The 20,301-nt window shown below is 42.5% G+C and overlaps 1 protein-coding gene across 1 annotated transcript in view; it reads right to left on the bottom strand.

Annotated features, from left to right (window-relative positions):
• The window catches only part of LOC128701788 (G-protein coupled receptor GRL101-like), a 692,032-nt gene that overhangs the window by 425,777 nt on the left and 245,954 nt on the right, over nt 1–20,301 (bottom strand). The window contains exons 10-11 of the mRNA XM_070105094.1: nt 9,715–9,831; nt 9,468–9,605 (exon numbers count right to left, since the gene is read on the bottom strand). Of these exons, the coding sequence (XP_069961195.1) occupies nt 9,468–9,605; nt 9,715–9,831 (255 nt within the window). The remainder of the gene's footprint in view (nt 1–9,467; nt 9,606–9,714; nt 9,832–20,301) is intronic.

Genomic DNA, 20,301 nt, shown 5'->3' with positions numbered 1-20,301 from the left:
CATAGTCCCTTTTAGCTTTTCTTATCCCCTTTTTAATGTCCCTCTTAATGTCAATATACTGATTCATAAGATGACCCTCGCCTCTTTTGATACGCCCGGTGGTCTGGTGGCTAAAACTCCCGCTTCACACACGGAGGGCCCGGGTTCGATTCCCGGCGGATGGAAATTCCTACACGTTTCCTTACACCTATTGTCCTGTTCACCTAGCAGCAAATAGGTACCTGGGTGTTAGTTGACTGGTGTGGGTCGCATCCTGGGGGACAAGATTAAGGACCCCAATGGAAATAAGTTCCAGTCCTCGATGACGCACTGACTTTCTTGGGTTATCCTGGGTGGCTAACCCTCCGGGGTTAAAAATCCGAACGAAATCTTATCTTAAATTCCTTTCTTATGCCCTAGTAGATATTTCAGCCTATTATTCACCCATTTTGGGTCATTTCTATTTGATCTAATTTCTTTATACGGGATAAACGTTCTCTGAGCAGCATGTATACTGTTCAGAAAACTGTCATATTGATAGCTCTCTTCGTTACCCCAGTCAACAGATAAGTGTTCTCTAAGCCCATCGTAATCTGCTAAGCGAAAATCTGGGACTGTTACTGAGTTATCGCTACTATCATACTTCCATTCAATGCTAAATGTAATTGATTTGTGGTCGCTAGCACCGAGTTCCTCTGAAATTTCTAAATTATTAACAAGGGATTCATTGTTTGCCAGAACTAAGTCAAGCAGGTTATTACCCCTTGTAGGTTCTGTCACAAACTGCTTCAAAAGCAATCCTGAACTACTTCTAAGAAGTCGTATGATTCTAATTTCCCGGTCAAGAAATTCCAATCAATATGACTAAAGTTAGTCTCCTAGAATTAATACATTATCGTGCCTTGTGGCCCTAACAATTTCCTCTCATAGTAGTCTCCCTTGGTCCCTATCTAAGTTTGGGGGACGGTATATCACACCTAAAATCAATTTTTCATGCCCCCCTGAAAATTCTATCCAAACAGACTCTGTATGTGTTACTTCAGACTTAATACCCGTTTTTATGCAAAAGTTCAAGCGATCTCGGACATACAGTGCCACCCCACCCCCCTTCCCGATACTTCTATCTACTTGGAACAATTTAAAACCCTGAATGTGACACTCCGCAGGCATGTCTCGATTTTTCATATTAAACCACGTCTCATTTAAGGCAAATACATCAGTGTTACCTGCACTAGCAACTAGTCTCAACTCGTCCATCTTGTTCCTAGCACTACGAGTATTTGTGTAATATATATTTAAGGACCCTGATTTCTCTTTACCCTTCCTGCTCCTTTCTATTATTCCACTAAACCTATTACTGTCCTTGTCAATTAGTGCCACTGGCTTTTCAATATCCATCTCATTGTGCCTATTACTAATTCTCCTAGTACTCGTGTTACTACCCTGCGACTTCAGTTTTCCCGCCAAAACCCATACCACTAACTATTCCTAGTTTAAAGACCTAACAGCTCCCTCCACTGCATTGGCCAGTGCTCCCACACCTAGATAAGTGAACCCCATCCCTGGCATACATGTCATTTCTGCCATAGAAGAGGTCCCAGTTGTCAATGAATGTTGCCGCATTTTCCTTACAGTATTTGTCCAGCCAGCAATTGACACCAATTGCTCTGGACAACCATTCATTTCCAACTCCTCCTCTTGGCAAAATACCACATATGACAGGGTTCCCACCCTTCCTCCTAATTATCTCTATTGCGGGCCTATACCTGCTAATCAGGTCCTCACTCCTATGTCTGCCAACATCGTTGCCTCCAGCACTGAGACAGATAATAGGATTGCTCCCATTACCTCTCATGATGTCATCCAGACGGCTAACAATATCCTTCATCCCAGCCCCAGGAAAACACTCTCTGCCTCCTACTCCTATCCTTCAAGCAGAATGCCCTATCCATGTACCTAATCTGGCTATCCCCAACAACAACAACAATGTTTTTACCTTCCTTGGCGACGTCCTTCGTGATGTTCCCAGTAGTCGTCTCTCACTCGTTAGGTAGCACTACACCTTCACTTGTGGAATTCAAGACGTTCTCGATGGTTTTCGTTGGAGTTTCTAGAGATGTCTCACTCACGTCAGCCAATGTTTCCTTGGTGCTCGTTGTGACATTCCCAGTAGAACACCCGCATTCGTCAGGTAGCACCGAAAATGGGTTGGAAGTTTCCACAGTAGTCTTCTGGGTCCTCGTTGTTTCTGCCTCTCCAACAGTCTTCTTGATCCTCAGCTTGGTTCCATGTTGCCCAGCCACTGACCAAGCTCACCTCTTAACCTGGGGACTCACAACAGGAGGATTACTTTGAATCCTCTTGTTCTCTTCCGTTAATCGCCGTATCGCCTGCTTAGCAACCCTGAGCTCTTCTCTCAGCTGCTGGTAAAATTGCTCAAGAGAGGGCATCTTGGTTCAGATTCACAGAGCACACAAACAGGTCTTCACAGAGCTAAGTACACGTCACCACTGCAACTATATTGCAGAGACTAAACCCTTGATGGACACTGATGCACCTCCTTCTACCCCTTCTTTTTCATGATTCTCGCCGCAATCTTTTCCTTCACAGCATTCTGATTCCTCCTTGTTTACAGGCTTACCGTTGCCCCCACACGTTGACTTCACTGACCCTTATAGCCCATAGATTTTATCGCTTCTTATTGTTGGCATACCTGTCTTTGTAAATAATGTCTTATTTACACTGGAATATTCGGGGCCTCAGAGGTAATCGGGCAGAACTCCAAGTTGATAAATTAGACACATGAGCAACTCTTGGGAATCTTTATTGAGGAAACGTTTCGCCACACAGTGGCTTCATCAGTCCATACGTAGGAGAAACTTGAAGAACAGGAGGAGAATGAGGTAATCAGTCCCTCAACCTTGAGTCGGTGTGTTCAGTCCCTCAACCTTGAGTCGATGTGTTCAGTCCATCAATCTTGAATAGAATAGTATTCTATTCAAGATTGATGGACTGAACACATCGACTCAAGGTTGAGGGACTGATTACCTCATTCTCCTCCTGTTCTTCAAGTTTCTCCTACGTATGGACTGATGAAGCCACTGTGTGGCGAAACGTTTCCTCAATAAAGATTCCCAAGAGTTGCTCATGTGTCTAATTTATCAACATGTCGGTTCTCTGAACCATTCATCTACAGAACTCCAAGTGTTGCTTTTCCAGTTTTCCTCAATATGTGTCGGGTTACAAGAGCCCAAACTTCGTTCAGCTGTTATCCATCCTGTTTCAGGCTATGTGCTGTTACCATGACTCACGAAATCGTAATGACACGATTGCAAACAAACCTAACATGTGGTTTGTTTGCAATCGTGTCATTACAATTTCGTGAGTCATGTTGACGATTTTGAGGGAACTCTAGCTCGAGTTCGTCACGGCCATGCTAGCGAAAGATTCGTCTGTAAAAACTTGCATTTGTGGACACAATGATGCCTATGCTAACCTTCCTATGGTGTAGAAATACACCTAGTTGGACGAATCTTATCGAAGCTAGCTGGTCCAGTGGCTAACGCGACGGTCTGGAGTTTTGAGACACTGACCGCGGGTTCACATCCCACCCGTGGTATGCTTTTTTTTTTTGTGCTGTTAAATTCTCCTGACCCCTTGCCTGATAAATTATTTAATGAGACCGCACTTCTTGTGTGCGTTGGTATACTGTATCAACAAGTTTTTGCTGCATTATACTGCAGCTCGTATTTATTTACACAGATGGTATACAGTTTGCTTTCTATATCTTTCCTCCTCCCGTGCATTCTGTATCTCTGATATTGCATTTTTGATCTCTACTGCCGCCCATCATCTTAGGTGATTTTTAACCCTCGGTGGTCTGGTGGCTAAAACTCCCGCTTCACACACGGAGGGCCCGGGTTCGATTCCCGGCGGGTGGAAATTCCGATACGTTTCCTTACACCTATTGTCCTGTTCACCTAGCAGCAAATAGGTACCTGGGTGTTAGTCGACTGGTGTGGGTCGCATCCTGGGGGACAAGATTAAGGACCCCAATGGAAATAAGTTAGACAGTCCTCGATGACGCACTGACTTTCTTGGGTTATCCTGGGTGGCTAACCCTCCGGGGTTAAAAATCCGAACGAAATCTTATCTTATCATACCATCATCTGTGGGGAGGGTTCCACTGTGACTCTCGTGGTGATCAGTTGGAGAGACTTCTCGCTTCTCAATGTTTTAAATATGGGTCCACCTACCCATACTGATTCTTGCAGTCTGTCTCTCTTGTATTGATCTTTCTATCTGTTCTTTGTCAATTGCACTTGATTACACTTGGTCTCTTCTCCCGGATTTACACGAGTGATCACTTTCCTATTCTTCTTACTTCTACGCATTCCCGTCTGCCTCATAGCCCTCGTTGGCAATTTGCACGAGCAAATTGGGACTTATACTCTCATCTTACTACCTTGTTGTGAGAACCCACTTTTGTCCTCTATTGATGAACTGGTACACCAGTTTTTGACCTTAGTTTTGACTGTAGCATCATGTTCTATTCCTCAAACCTCAGGCAGGCATTCTCAGACATGCATGTGCCTTTGTAGTGTGTTTGAAACGTGTTGTATGGGGCTGTCATCCATATAATCGGACCTCAGAGCGCCTTTTATATTTGAAACCGGCGCATTACGCAGCGCTAAACGCACTTGTTGGGAAGACTACGTGTCTACCATTACCTCGTCTTTGCGTCTGTGTGCGGTTTGGAAGATGGTACAGAAGTTGTGTGGCAAATACACTCCAGACCGAGCTCCTGTTTTGCTGGTTGCTGGTGTTAGTGTTGCTGAACCTGTTAAAGTTGCCACGGAAATCAGGAACTGTCTGGTGTGTGTCTACCAAGGGCTCCACCTTTGTCCCTCATTTCTTCTGTCTACCAATGAGCAATTGCCCTTGGATTTCTCCTCTAATAGAATGGAGCCATGTAATGTAATCGTTCACTCTCCTAGAGCTAGAGTCCACGATTTCCGCTTGCCAGCCGTTGGCAACTGGACCTGATGATATTCATATCAGTATACTACATCATCTGCATTATACGGCCCTTACAGTCCTTTTGCGTCTTTTTAATCTTATTCGGACACGAGGGGTCCTCCCACAACAATGGAAATCTGACTCTGTCCTACCGTTTAACAAACTAGGCACCTCGGGGCTTGGTACCTCTCACTATCGTCCCATTGCTCTGACCAGTGTAGTCTGTAAGGTGTTGGAACGATTGGTGAATAGACGTCTGATATGGTTCTTGGAGACTCAGAATAGTCTTTCCCCTCTCCAATATGGCTCTTGCAAGGGCTGCTCTACTTTGGACCCATTGCTTCACTTAGATACGTATGTGCGAAATGTCTTTGCTAACAAACACTCCGTCCTGGCAATATTTTGATCTTGAGAATGCATATGACACCACTTGGAGGTATAACATTTTAGCCCAAGCCCACTCCTTAGGCCTCCGTGGTAATCTACCAACTTTCCTTGCTGCTTTCTTATCTGACGAACAATTTCGGGTCAGTGTTGGCGCTTCGCTTTCCTCAGACTTCGTACAAGCCGAGGGAGTCCCACAAGGTTGTGTCCTTAGCACTACCCTTTTTCTCTTAGCTATAAATGACCTGTCTTCCATTCTTCCATCGCATATTTGGTCGTCACTTTGTGTATGACTTCGCTATAGCTTATGCAGGTGCTGGCTGTCTCCTGGTAGCAGCCTCCCTTCAGGATGTGATTGACAGAGTTTCCCATTGGACCACTTCTCATGGCTTTAAATTTTCTAGTACAAAAACCCGTTTCATTACCCAGATATTCCATTGTATTTACATGGCTCACATATTCCAGAATGTGATATGGTTAGGTTTCTTGGACTTCTCTTCGATAGCCGGTTGACATGGAAACCTCATTTCTTCTTCGAAGGCAACTTGCCATGGTCGGCTGAATTTCTTCAAAATTCTCACGCATCGTTCATGGGGAGCAGATCGCCGAACTTTCCTCTGTGTTCTGCCTTAGTCTTGTCCAAGCTGGATTATGGAGACCAAGTCTATTCTGTAGCTTCTCCTACAGCTTCTCATCAAGGGCTACGTTGATGCCTTGGTGCCTTTCGTTCATTCCCTGTTGAAAGTCTCTATGCTGAGGCGAATGTATCTTCCTTAGCTGATCATCATGATGCTCATTGCCTTCTTTACTTTGTCTGTTCTCATGACCTTCGTGTTCCGTCTACATATAGATTTGTCTCAGACATTAGTAAAAGCCCATTATTTGTTCGACGCCACTGCTTACTCCGACCGTTCTCTCTTCGTCTTCACTCCGGTCTTCTCTCCACTTTCCTCACTTGTATGTTCATTTAGCGTCTGCCTTTTCCCTTCCTCCTTGGAAGGTTCTGACAGTTTGTTTGTTCTCCCCTACTGCCCTGCACCAAAGCTCTCTTACCTGCGACTGCTTCTCCCTCTTTTTCTTGATCACTTCCAATTTCATGCTCATGCCGTTGCTGTTTTTACAGATGGCTCTAAATCTTCTGATGGTGTTGGGTGCGCGGCAGTGTTCCCTGACGATGTTGTCCAAGGACAACATTGTTTCTCCTTTAGTACATAGTTTCTCCTTTGTACGGACTGATGAAGCCACTGTGTGGCGAAACGTTTCCTCAATAAAGATACCCAAGAGTTGCACACGTGTCTAATTCATCTTCCGGTTTCCTATGGAGGTATTCCATTCAGAGATAACTTTGCCGGCCCCTCTGCCTGTCTTCGCGACCGTTGGCAACAGCTGTGGTCCGGCATGCACCATAAGAAATTATCAGAATGAGAAACTTTGGGGGAATATTACGTATTTTCTAGTTAGTTCCACACACAGCTGGCAGGTATTTTTCATATCTGGAGGAGCCACTTGTGTTGTTGATGACGCAGCAGCTGGTGTCAGATCCCCTTTTTGGTGTCACACACGGTGTTTGTAGGACAGCAGCTGGTGTCAGGGCCCCTTGTTGGCGTCACACACGGTGTTTGTAGGACAGCAGCTGGTGTCAGATCCCCTTTTTGGTGTCACACACGGTGTTTGTAGGACAGCAGCTGGTGTCAGGGCCCCTTGTTGGCGTCACACATGGTGTTTGTAGGACAGCAGCTGGTGTCAGGGCCCCTTGTTGGCGTCACACACGGTGTTTGTAGGACAGCAGCTGGTGTCAGGGTCCCTTGTTGGCGTCACACACGGTGTTTGTAGGACAGCAGCTGGTGTCAGGGTCCCTTGTTGGTATCACACAAGGTATTTCTGGTGCAGCAGCTGGTGTCAGGGGCCACTTCTTGGTGTCAGTTTGTTGTGGTGTCACATATGGTGTTTGCAACAAAGCAGGTGATGGCACTACAGTGCCTGGTCCAGTATTTACCACGACCAACATCAATAAAATCACTTTCACTTCCGTCTTCCACATCACCATGTTTTCTCGTAGTATCACCTTAGAAAAAGTCTGGTTCATATAAAAGTCTGGTTCATATAAAAGTCTGGTTCATATAAGTCTGGTTCATATAATAAGCTGCTAGACCTTGTACGATGCTGATGGTTTTGCTCTATTAGTGAATAATTTATCTCACTATCACTAGCAATGGTTAATAATGTACCTCACTATCACTAGAAATAGTGAATGATATACTTCACTATCACTATAAATGGTGAAAAATATACCTCAGTTTCACAAGAATTATCAGTATCTGCTGTGTTCTCATATTCCTGGTCACTCCTTGTATACCTATACTATAATTCGGTTTTCACTGACATTAAGTAGTAGATTTTATATCACAATGGCTCGTCCCGCTATGGCTACCTCTTGGGCTCTAGCTCCGGGTTCAAAACAGGGTATATTCCAGTGTCTTTCCAATTCGTCAGATCCATTTTTTTTTCAAAGGCATATATCGGTGGATACCTCTATTTCGGGTTTCACTGACAGTGCTTTCATTCCTGGTGACACTATTCTTAAAATCTTCAAAACTATAGAAATTCTCTTAGGAACTAGTCATTTACTCCTGGTGAAGCTCTGGTGTCTTGCTATCCCTTCAATGCTGCTACCGATGCTGCAACCTGCAATGCTGTGAGACTTATCACAGCAATTTATTCCCTTGGTATCAGGTACATGATTCATTATTTCATATCACGTAAAATATTTTTCACATTTCTCAATATTTATAGAAAATCGAAGTTAAACTAACCCACTAGACATAAGACACTTAAGTTCCAAATATTGGTCTGACATATACACCACACCATGTATATGTTAGAATTATGAGGTATACACCACTCCACGTGTATGTTAGTACGAGAGGTCATTAAGGTTGTATACAACGTATTCACAACCCGAAAATAGGAATTACTTTCAGTATAAATACACTGAGAGACATACTCCTGTTAGTGTATGTGTCGAGAGATTATTTGTGTATTTTAGTAAATAAATTAATGTTATTGGTATTTTACAGATGATTTACTAGCTTAATGACCTACTTGTAGTTGACGGGTTTATATGCCTGCACTCAGAGTTGAGGGGATATTTACAGTTTTGAACTGTAGTATCGGCAAGCCTCTGGCAAGATAGTGACGGAGTGAGTCATGGTGAAAGTGTTTCTTCTCTTTTGGGTCACCCTGTCTCGGTGGGGGATGGCCGGTGTGTTAGTGTTTTTCTGTACATACTCTGAAAGCTGGCTTCACTTCTTAATTATATAAATAGTGAAAAATACATTTAATATTCATTACAAAGAAACCAAGGTACGGGTGAGGTTAGAACCCATGGCGAGTGAGTCATAAAACTCCAGGCCAATGCGTTAACCACTGGGCCAGCTGGCTACAATAACATTCATCCAACTATACACTATAGGGAGGTTAGCATGGGCCACCAGTGTGACCACAAGTGCAAATTTTTACAGATGAATCTCCCGCCAGCGTAGCTGTGTCGAACTCTAGCTAAAGTTTTCTCAAAGTCGCCATCATGACTAACGAAATCACAATAACACGATTAGAGTTTGAACCCCACCCGTAGTATATATGTATGAACGTTGAGAAGGTGAGCACTGAACACTGCCGGCCTGAGAATATACTTAGCAGTCAAGTAGGAAGGTACAATACAATGCAGGCTTGAGAATATACTTGGAACAGTCAAGTAGGTAGGTATTATACACTGCAGGCTTGAGAATATACTTGGAACAGTCAAGTAGGTAGGTACTATACACTGCAGGCTTGAGAATATACTTAGAACAGCCAAGTAGGTAGGTACTATACACTGCAGGCTTGATAATATACTTAGAACAGTAGGTAGGTACTAAGTAGAATATACTTAGAACAGTCAAGTAGGTAGGTACTATACACTGCAGGCTTGAGAATATACTTAGAACAGCCAAGTAGGTAGGTACTATACACTGCAGGCTTGATAATATACTTAGAACAGTCAAGTAGGTAGGTACTATACATTGCAGGCTTGAAAATATGCTTACGGCAGTCGAGCAGGTGAGAGCCGTCGGCACAGCCTCGATGTCGGTCTCTGAAGACGATACATTTCTCATCAAGTGGGATACACTGCCCACCAGTTGAGCACAAAAACCCTGCTGGCTCGCACTCCCGACTCTCCTGCTCTAAAGTGATGCAAAGATCTCCTTAATATGTGGTAATGAACCCATACATACATGCTTTAACACCAGTACCTCAGCAATGGTCACTAATACTCGACACAGCAACACTCACCACAGTTTAGCTCATCGGACTTGTCAGGACAGTCAATGATATGGTCACACCAGAAGCTCTGTGGCAGACACTGACCTGTGTTGCACTTGACCTGACCCGAGCCACACCGGTGCTCACCTGGAAAGGAAGACACAGTAAATGTATGTTAATATACATTTATTGTTTATATATATATATATATATATATATATATATATATATATATATATATATATATATATATATATATATACACACACCAAACTACGACACAGTCCCGCCACAAGACAACACAACGTACGTGTCACCCTATCCACTACGCCATCGATGCTACAAACACTATAAGTCTAGCGAACTAGACTTGTTTCATGTTACGAGGACACTTGTGGCACTTGTGGCGGTGTTCAAACAGGAGGAGGCTGAAATTAATCCTTGAACATCCACTGCTACGAGTGGAGTCTAATTCGCTAGGCTTATGTTTGTAGGATTGAAGGTGTAGTGGAAAGGGTGACACGTACATTGTCTCTCTTGAGGTGGGACAATGTGTCGTGGGGTCGAATAATGGCCTGCCGCAGTTTGGTAAAAATATGTATGTCGTGCCGAATATGTAAAACTGGTCAATTAGCAAGAACTCGTTTATAATTAGGTCCTTTCTAAAATTTTCTCTTATACGTTTAAAGATATATTTTTTTCATTAATAATAATGTTAAAATTTTTAATTTTGCACCAAAAGAATGTTAGAAAACTTACCTGACCTTTATTATAACAAGAACAATTTATTTTAGCCTAACTCAACTAAATATATTTTAGATTTGTTTACAACAATTTAATACTAAACAAACACAGTGAAATATATTTTTTTCGTTAGATTCAGAATAATTTTGGCGAAATTATTGCATACACAAATTTTCACTTGTCCTATATGGCAAGATGAGCGTTGCTATTTAAGCCAAGATCGCAAGTTCTGCCTATTCAGCACGACATATATATATATTATTATTTATTAACACAGTTTCGCACCAAGGAAGTATAGCTCAAAACAAGTAAATTTTTCACCATCATTCACTCCATCACTGTCTTCCCAGAGGCGCAGTTACACTGTAGTTATAAAACTGGAACATTAACACCCGTCCTTCAGAGTGCAGACACTGTACTTTCCATCTCCAGGACTCAAGTCCGGCCTGCCGGTTTCCCTGAACCCCTTCATAAATATTACCTTGCTCACACTCCAACAGCACGTCAAGTCCTAAAAACAGTTTGTCTCCATTCGCTTCTATGTAACATGTGCGTGCATGCAGAAGTTCCAATCCCCTCATACACAAAACTTTCCTTTACCCCCTCCTTCCAACCGTTCCTAGGCCGACCTCTTCCCCCATCTTTCCTCCGCTACAGATTTATACACTCTCGAAGTCATTCTATTTTGTTCCAGTTCACGTGTCCGAACTACCCTTTATTAATCCCGCACATCCTCCTATCTCCAAACTACGAATTCTCTGCATTATATTCACACCACACATTGCCCTCAGACATGACATCTCCACTGCCTCCAGCCTTCTCCTCGCTGCAACATTCACCATCCATGCTTCACACCCATATAAGAGCGTTGGTAAAACTATACTCTCATACATTCCCTTCTTTGATTCCATGGGTAACGTTCTTTGTCTCCACAGACTCCTAAGTGCACCACTCGCCCTTTTCCCCTCATCAATTCTATGATTCACCTCATCTTTCATAGACCCATCCGCTGACACGTCCACTCCCATACATCTGAATACATTCACTTCCTCCATACTCTCTCCCTCCAATCTGATATCCAGTCTTTAGCAACATCTGCCACATTGCCCCCTATCCACCATGTCGTATGTTTTTGCAAATCCATAAATGACACAAAAAAAAACTTTTTACCCTTATCTAAATGCTATTCACCTATGTTTCACTGTAAACACTTGTTCTATACACCCCCTACCTTTCCTAAAACTTCCTTTTTCATCTTCCATCCTACCCTTCCTTTCAATTCTTTCAATAATAACTCTACCATACACTTTACCAGGTATACTCAACAGACTTATCCCCCTATAATTTTTGCACTCTTTTGTCCCTTTTGCCTTTATACAAAGGAACTGTGCATGCTCTCTGCCAATCCCTAGGTACCTTACCCTCTTCCATACATTTATTAAATAATTTCACCAACCACTCCAAAACTATATCCCCACCTGCTTTTAACATTTCTATCTTTATCCCATCAATCCCGGCTGCTTTACCCCCTTTCATTTTACCTACTGCCTCACGAACTTCCCCCACACTCACAACTGGCTCTTCCTCACTCCTACAAGATGTTATTCCTCCTTGCCCTATACACGAAATCACAGCTTCCCTATCTTCATCCACATTTAACAATTACTAAAAATATTCCCTCCATCTTCCCGATACCTCTAACTCTCCATTTAATAACTCTCCTCTCCTATTTTTAACTGACAAATCCATTTGTTCTCTAGGCTTCCTCAACTTATTAATCTCACTCTAAAACTTTTTCTTATTTTCAACAAAATTTGTTGATAACATCTCGCCCTCTCTCTCATTTACTCTTTTTACATTGCTTCACTACTCTCTTAACCTCGTTTTCTTTTAATTTACTCCTCCCTTCTTGCATCACTTCCGCTTTGTAAAAACCTTTCATATGCTAATTTTTTTCTTTTGTTACTCTGTTTACATTCCACCAATTGCTCTTCTTCCCTCCCGCACCCACTTTCCTGTAACCACAAACTTCTACTGAACACTCAAACACTACATTCTTAGACTTACCCCATATATCTTCGACCCCATTACCTATACTCTCACTAGCCCATCTATCCTCCAATAGTTGTTTATATCTTACCCTGGTATAAACCTTGGTAATAAATACCGACAAGTTGGTTTAGAAAGACACGTAAGCAAACACTATAACATATTTATTAGAAAACGTTTCGGTCCTGGGACCTTGATCACTTCTAATGTTAGAAGTGATCAAGGTCCCAGGACCGAAACGTTTTCTAATAAATACGTTAGTGTTTGCTTACGTGTCTTTCTAAATCATATCTTACCCTAACTGCCTTTAGCTTATAAACCTTCACCTCTCTCTTACCGGCTGTTTCCATTTTCCTTGTATCCTATCTACCTTTTCATCTCACTGTACCTACAACTAAAAAGTGATCTGATATATCGGTGGCTCCTCAATAAACAGGTACAAAATAATAATATAGTATCTTTATTTCTAGAAGTATATGTACAAGGTATACAAGTACATGTACAAGGTATACAGACCATAGCTGACATCAATGACATACTACTATATAGAAACCCGATTGTTATGCTGAGCATTTCCCGCAAATTAGGTCAGTTTTTTCCCAGGATGCCACCCACACCAGTCCACTAATACCCAGGTACCCATTTTATACTGATGAGTGAACAGGGACAGCGGTGTCTTAGGGAAACACGTCCTAAAGTTTTCCAGCAGTATCGGAGATTCGAACTCCGGACCTAATTGTGTGAGCTGAGTGCGCTAACGATTGAGCTACTCAACAGTCTTTTATCTACCAATACGTTGTCCAACAAACTACTGTCAGTACGCCCTATATCATATCTTGTATACTTGTCATCTTTTACTTAAGATATGTATTACCTTTAACTAAACCTCTTTCTATTAAAAGTTCGAAGGCCCCCATTATCATTTACACCTGGCACCCCAAACTTACCTACCACACCCTCTCTAAATGTTTCTCCTACTTTAGCATTTATGTCCCCTACCACAATTACTCTCTCATTTGGTTCAAAGGTTCCTATACATTCACTTAACATCTCCCAAAATCTCTCTCTCTCCTCTACACTCTTCTCCACATAATCTTTGGATTTATACATTTATATTCCCTCTTCCATAACTGATCCTTTAACATTATTGCTACCCCTTAGCTGTAACTCTCTCTGATACACCAGACTTAATCCCTTTTCTTCTCACTGAAACTCACCTACCCCCCTTATGCATATATAGGCCGTCTCCCACCAATGCAGGGTGCCCCGAAAAAGAAAAACTTTCATCATTCACTCCATCACTGTCTTGCCAGAGGTGCTTTACACTACAGTTATAAAACTGCAACATTAACACCCCTCCTTCAGAGTGCAGACACTGTACTTCCCATCTCCAGGACTTACGTCCGGCCTGCTGGTTTCCCTGAATTCCTCATAAATGTTACCTTGCTCACACTCCAACAGCACATCAAGTCTTAAAAACCATTTGTCTCCATTTGCTCCTGTCTAACATGCTCACACGTGCTTGCTGGAAGTCCAAGCGCCTCGCGCACACAACCTCCTTTACCCCCTCCCTCCAACATTTCCTAGGCCGACCCCTAACCCGCCTTCCCTCCACTACAGATTTATACACTCTCCAAGTCATTCTATTTTGTTCCATCTTCTCTACATGTCCAAACCACCTCAACAACCCCTCCTCAGCCCTCTAGATAATAGTTTTGGTAATCCTGCACTTCCTCCTAACTTCCAAACTACGGATTCTCTGCATTATATTCACACCACACATTTCCCTCAGACATGACATTTCCACTGCCTCCAGCCTTCTCCTTGTTGCAACATTCACCACCCTTATTTCACGCCTGTACAAGAGCATTGGTATGTCTGTACTCTCATACATTCCTCTCTGCTTCCATTGGCAAAGTTCTTTGTTTCCACAGACTTCTAAGTGCACCATTCACCTGTTTCCCCTCATCAATTCTATGATTCACCTCATCTTTCATAGATCCATCTGCTGACACAACCACTCCTAATATCTGAATACATTCACCTCCATACTCTCTCCCTCCAATCTAATATCCAGTCTTTCGTTACCTAATTTTTTGGTTGTCCTCATCACCTTACTCTTTCCTATATTCACTTTTCATTTTCTTTTACATTCTGATGTATCATACACAAGATCATGAAGTCAAAATTGATCTGTCGACGCCCTGCCACAAAAACAAATTTTCGGAGAGTATAGGGACGGCTAGGCGGAGAGCAGTACCAAACCAAGTGGCCTGTAGGTCTAGTCGAGTGTCCAGAGCGGAATTGGGAACAGCTAAAAGGAAATCTCCTGAATGTAATGCCTTCACCATTAGGAGACGAGCTTTGTCCTTTTCTGAAGCATTGTTGAGTATTGCATTGACAATTTTTTCCATGATCGGTTTGATCCAGAGGGACTTTGGGAGAAGCTGGTCTGTTTGAGGATCTGTTAGGGTGTCCCACCGCACGATTGCTTTACTAAACCCGGGGTCGTGAGCTCCTAGCGCCTCTCTCAAGCGTTCGTGGACAATCTCCTTGACTAGTCCACTGGAAGCCATACACGAGGACAGATATGCAGGTATAGCTACCGGCATTGCTGTGCGCACCCCTGTACCTCCCAGTTGCACTGGGAGAGTTGCTTGATTCCATTGCTGATCTTCCAGTGACAGATTCAGTGACTTCTTAAAGATAGATCATAAGAGTACGTCATGTCATATTCGCTGAGTGTTGGGTTATCGAAAGAGGCACCTCAAGAAGCGAGTTTTGGCAGAGTAAGACACCTTGTGAGGAGATACCGGGCATCATGGGCATTAATATCGCTTATTCTCTCCTCCATTCTCTTCAGGTCATTCAGTTTGTTCTTGAGAATTGTTGATGGCCTAATGACCCAGCAGTACTACCAAGAGGGTGCTCTTGGACGGGGTGGTAGTATGGCACCCTGACCTTTTACAAGATCTTAATCTGTTTTGGTTCCCTCCTTTACCTCCCTCTCCCCCTCCACCACAAGTTATTGATGCCTGCTCATCACTCTCCTTCACCTCGTCTTTGCTGTATAGGCTTGTGGAAGGATTGTTCACACAGCCATGATTATTTCCGGGTTGTGATGATTTCACACATGGAGGGGTTGAGGATGAGTCCTATGGATTTTCCCCCTGTCTCTTCTGTACCTGCTAGAGTGCCATCATCCAGGTACCAGATATTGAGCTTGTCGCGCAAGTTCTCTTACCACCAAACAGAAGAGAAATGGAGCGAGTGGGCCACCCTGCTGAACACCCTCTGGTGAGGTAACTTCATGTTCACCAACCAAAAGAGATGAGGGTTTGCTGTAGCCAGCTGAACCATGTGGTTCTATACACCACATGGTTTATAGAACGATTATGAATGATTTTGAGGATTGTTCCCTGGAAAGAATTTACGATTAGAAAATTTTAGAGGCTGAGAGAAATTATTAGAAAAAGGGGGATATTCATTAAATATAAAGAATTATGGAGAGGTGATGAAATGAAGGGAAGACCAAAAAGTTAAGAAGACAAAAGACATGGCAACATAATGGAGTGATTGGGAAATGCATATTAGAATGGGATTTTGATATGAGGCGAATGCAGTTATGAAAACTAAATTTCGTACAACTAGAGAAAAATAACTTACAGACTTGAAGATGATAAATTAGACACATGTGCAACTCTTGGGTATCTTTATTGAGGAAACGTTTCGCCACACAGTGGCTTCATCAGTCCATACAAAGGAGAATCTTGAAGAACAGGAGGAGAATGAGGTAATCAGTCCCTCAACCTTGAGTCGATGTGGTCAGTCCATCAATCTTGAATAGAATACTGACCACATCGACTCAAGGTTGAGGGACTGATTACCTCATTCTCCTCCTGTTCTTCAAGATTCTCCTTTGTATGGACTGATGAAGCCACTGTGTGGCGAAACGTTTCCTCAATAAAGATACCCAAGAGTTGCACATGTGTCTAATTTATCAACATGTCGGTTCTCTGAACCATTCATCTACAGACTTGAAGATATCAATGATCCTAGTTAGGTAAGTTGTCTTATACGAACTTCCCCTTAATGTGAGAGTTATTTTCTTTATATAAATCTATATGTGCCTAGTTTTTTATCCTCTTAGAGTAAAAACTACATAGCAAGGGGTAAATATTTAAAATACCTTATTAAATTGAAAAATTTATTTTCTAACCACCTTGTTTTTTGACCCTTTTTGATGGCGATATTCTTTGTATGGAAGTAAAGGGGTAAATGGGGAAATGGATCAAGCTAAGGGGGGTTAATAATGGAGCAAAAGTTGAGAATACTTCTCTGTGAGAAGACTTAATATCTGATGACAGTCTTAACAAATGATCATAAATTGTGCTGTCTTAGACACCTGTAAAACATCTATCATTACTTTGTAAACGTTTCGCCATCCATTGGCTTTGTCAGTACAAAACATAGACCAGATCTGAAGTCTGTAGAAACATATATACAGAAGAGAGTGGAAGACGGAGTAATGAATTTCTCAGCCTAAGAGCAGGTGATGATCACTGTTTACAAATGTTTCACAAGTGTGTAGTTCATTATCTCACCGGTGTTATCAGCGCTGTATAGCCCTTGTGGTTTAGCGCTTCTTTTTGATTATAATAATAATCGGTGTTATAATTATTATTAATTTACTACCAGTACATGTACAAGGTATGCAAGTACATGTACAAGGTATGCAAGTACATGTACAAGGTATGCAAGTACATGTACAAGGTATGCAAGTACATGTACAAGGTATGCAAGTACATGTACAAGGTATACCAGTACATGTACAAGGTATACCAGTACTTGTACAAGGTATACCAGTACTTGTACAAGGTATACCAGTACTTGTACAAGGTATACCAGTACTTGTACAAGGTATACCAGTACTTGTACAAGGTATACCAGTACATGTACAAGGTATACAAGTACATGTACAAGGTATACAGATCATAGCTGACATCAGTGACATACTACTATATAGAAAGTTGCTTGTTATGCTGAGCATTTCCCGCAAATTATGTCAGTTTTGTCCCAGGATGCCATCCACACCAGTCCACTAACACCCAGGATGCCACCCACACCAGTCCACTAACACCCAGGATGCCACCCACACCAGTTCACTAACACCCAGGATGCCACCCACACCAGTTCACTAACACCCAGGATGCCACCCACACCAGTCCACTAACACCCAGGATGCCACCCACACCAGTCCACTAACACCCAGGATGCCACCCACACCAGTCCACTAACACCCACGATGCCACCCACACCAGTCCACTAACACCCACGATGCCACCCACACCAGTCCACTAACACCCAGATACCCATTTCACTGATGGGGAACATAGACAACCGATGTAAAGAAACACGCCCAATGTTTCTACCCTGGCTTGGAATCGAACCCAGACCCTCGCGGTGTGAAGCGAGAGCTGTAGCCACCAGGCCCCTGATACACATCAATTATATAAGCTCCAGAAATATGACTTAAGATGTGTGTTAGGAACGGTTAAAAAATATTTAAATATAGACGAAGTAAACACAGGTTTGGAACGAGTCTTGGGAGTTGCAGTTTTAAAACACGTTTAATACGAAAGAAAGAATAAAACTTCTTGTGTCATAACCTTTTATTTAAATAATTTTTGCGTTTTTTTATCACATTGCCGGATGTAAATGATGAAAAACGTGCAATAAAACAAGAGGACAACAGGAAATATGGAATCCATGATCGGGTCTTGTTGCAGATGATAAAATGGTGCAATATATTTCGTGCATGACAGATGACTCGGTAATTTTGTGTAACGGGATGAAATGCTTCATAAAAACGTTCTGATCATCTTTGTTTTTCCTCTTAATCACTAGTTTGTGCCTAAAATCAATTTTATTAGTAAATATTTACATTTTAGATAGTACTATAAGATATCCAGAGTCCACAGTACTTTACCACAGAGCCAGAGTCCAGATCTGGGGTCTGGCTCCATGGTAAAATGCTGTGGACTCTGATACAGAGTTTGCAGGTTCGAGTCCTGTTGTGGACATAGTGTATGTAAATAGTTTCGCCTGTTTTCGAATTATATATATATATATATGTATATATATATATATATATATATATATATATATATATATATATATATATATATATATATATATATATATGTATATATATATTATTAACACACTGGCCGATTCCCACCAAGGCAGGGTGGCCCGAAAAAGAAAAACTTTCTCCATCATTCACTCCATCACTGTCTTGCCAGAAGGGTGCTTTACACTACAGTTTTTAAACTGCAACATTAACACCCCTCCTTCAGAGTGCAGGCACTGTACTTCCCATCTCCAGGACTCAAGTCCGGCCTGCCGGTTTCCCTGAACCCCTTCATAAATGTTACTTTGCTCACACTCCAACAGCACGTCAAGTATTAAAAACCATTTGTCTCCATTCACTCCAATCAAACACGCTCATGCATGCCTGCTGGAAGTCCAAGCCCCTCGCACACAAAACCTCCTTTACCCCCTCTCTTCAACCTTTCCTAGGCCGACCCCTACCCCGCCTTCCTTCCACTACAGATTGATACACTCTTGAAGTCATTCTGTTTCGCTCCATTCTCTCTACATGTCCGAACCACCTCAACAACCCTTCCTCAGCCCTCTGGACAACAGTTTTGGTAATCCCGCACCTCCTCCTAACTTCCAAACTACGAATTCTCTGCATTATATTCACACCACACATTGCCCTCAGACATGACATCTCCACTGCCTCCAGCCTTCTCCTCGCTGCAACATTCATCACCCACGCTTCACACCCATATAAGAGCGTTGTTAAAACTATACTCTCATACATTCCCCTCTTTGCCTCCAAGGACAAAGCTCCTTGTCTCCACAGACTCCTAAGTGCACCACTCACCCTTTTCCCCCTCATCAATTCTATGATTCACCTCATCTTTCATAGACCCATCCGCTGACACGTCCACTCCCAAATATCTGAATACATTCACCTCCTCCATACTCTCCCTCCAATCTGCTATCCAATCTTTCATCACCTAATCTTTTTGTTATCCTCATAACCTTACTCTTTCCTGTATTCACTTTTAATTTTCTTGAAGAATGAGACACTTATGCAGCATATGGGAATCTTTATTCAGGAAACGTTTCGCCACACAGTGGCTTCATCAGTCCAATACAAAGAGGAAGGCGTAAGGAGAGGAGGAGAATGAGGTAATCGCCTCTTTCAGCGGACTTTTGGACTACCCATGGGTTCCATACTCAGTGCCGTCCTGGTGAACCTATACATGGAACATGTAGAAGCCGAACGTTTCTCCACCATTATTCCTTCGTCTGTCACCTGGCTCCGTTATGTTGACATTCTCCTCATAACTCCTATACGCTTCAACGTTCAAGTTCTCCAAGACAAGCTCAACCAGGTCGAGCCTTCAATCCAGTTCACACTTGAAGAAGAAGTCGGCAACACTCTTCCTTTCCTTGATGTTCTTCTCTGCAAAGCTGACCACGAACTTCGTTTTAAAGTTATCGAAAACCCACCAACCAAAACGATTTTCTCCACTTCTACTCTCACCACGACACTAAAACTAAACGTGGTGTAATTATAGGCTTCTTCCTGCGCGCACCCCGAATCTGCAGCAATGAGTTTCTTGAGGAAGAATGCACTATAATTGAACAAGTATTTTCTAAACTCCATTATCCTCGTCACTTCATCAGAGACTGCAGACGACGAGCATTAACTCCATTGCCAAACACGTTTCCAACATCTTTTCCAAT

This window comes from Cherax quadricarinatus, chromosome 96, assembly GCF_038502225.1.
Source record: "Cherax quadricarinatus isolate ZL_2023a chromosome 96, ASM3850222v1, whole genome shotgun sequence".
NCBI lineage: Eukaryota > Metazoa > Arthropoda > Malacostraca > Decapoda > Parastacidae > Cherax > Cherax quadricarinatus.
This window is presented reverse-complemented; position numbering and strand designations above follow the sequence as displayed.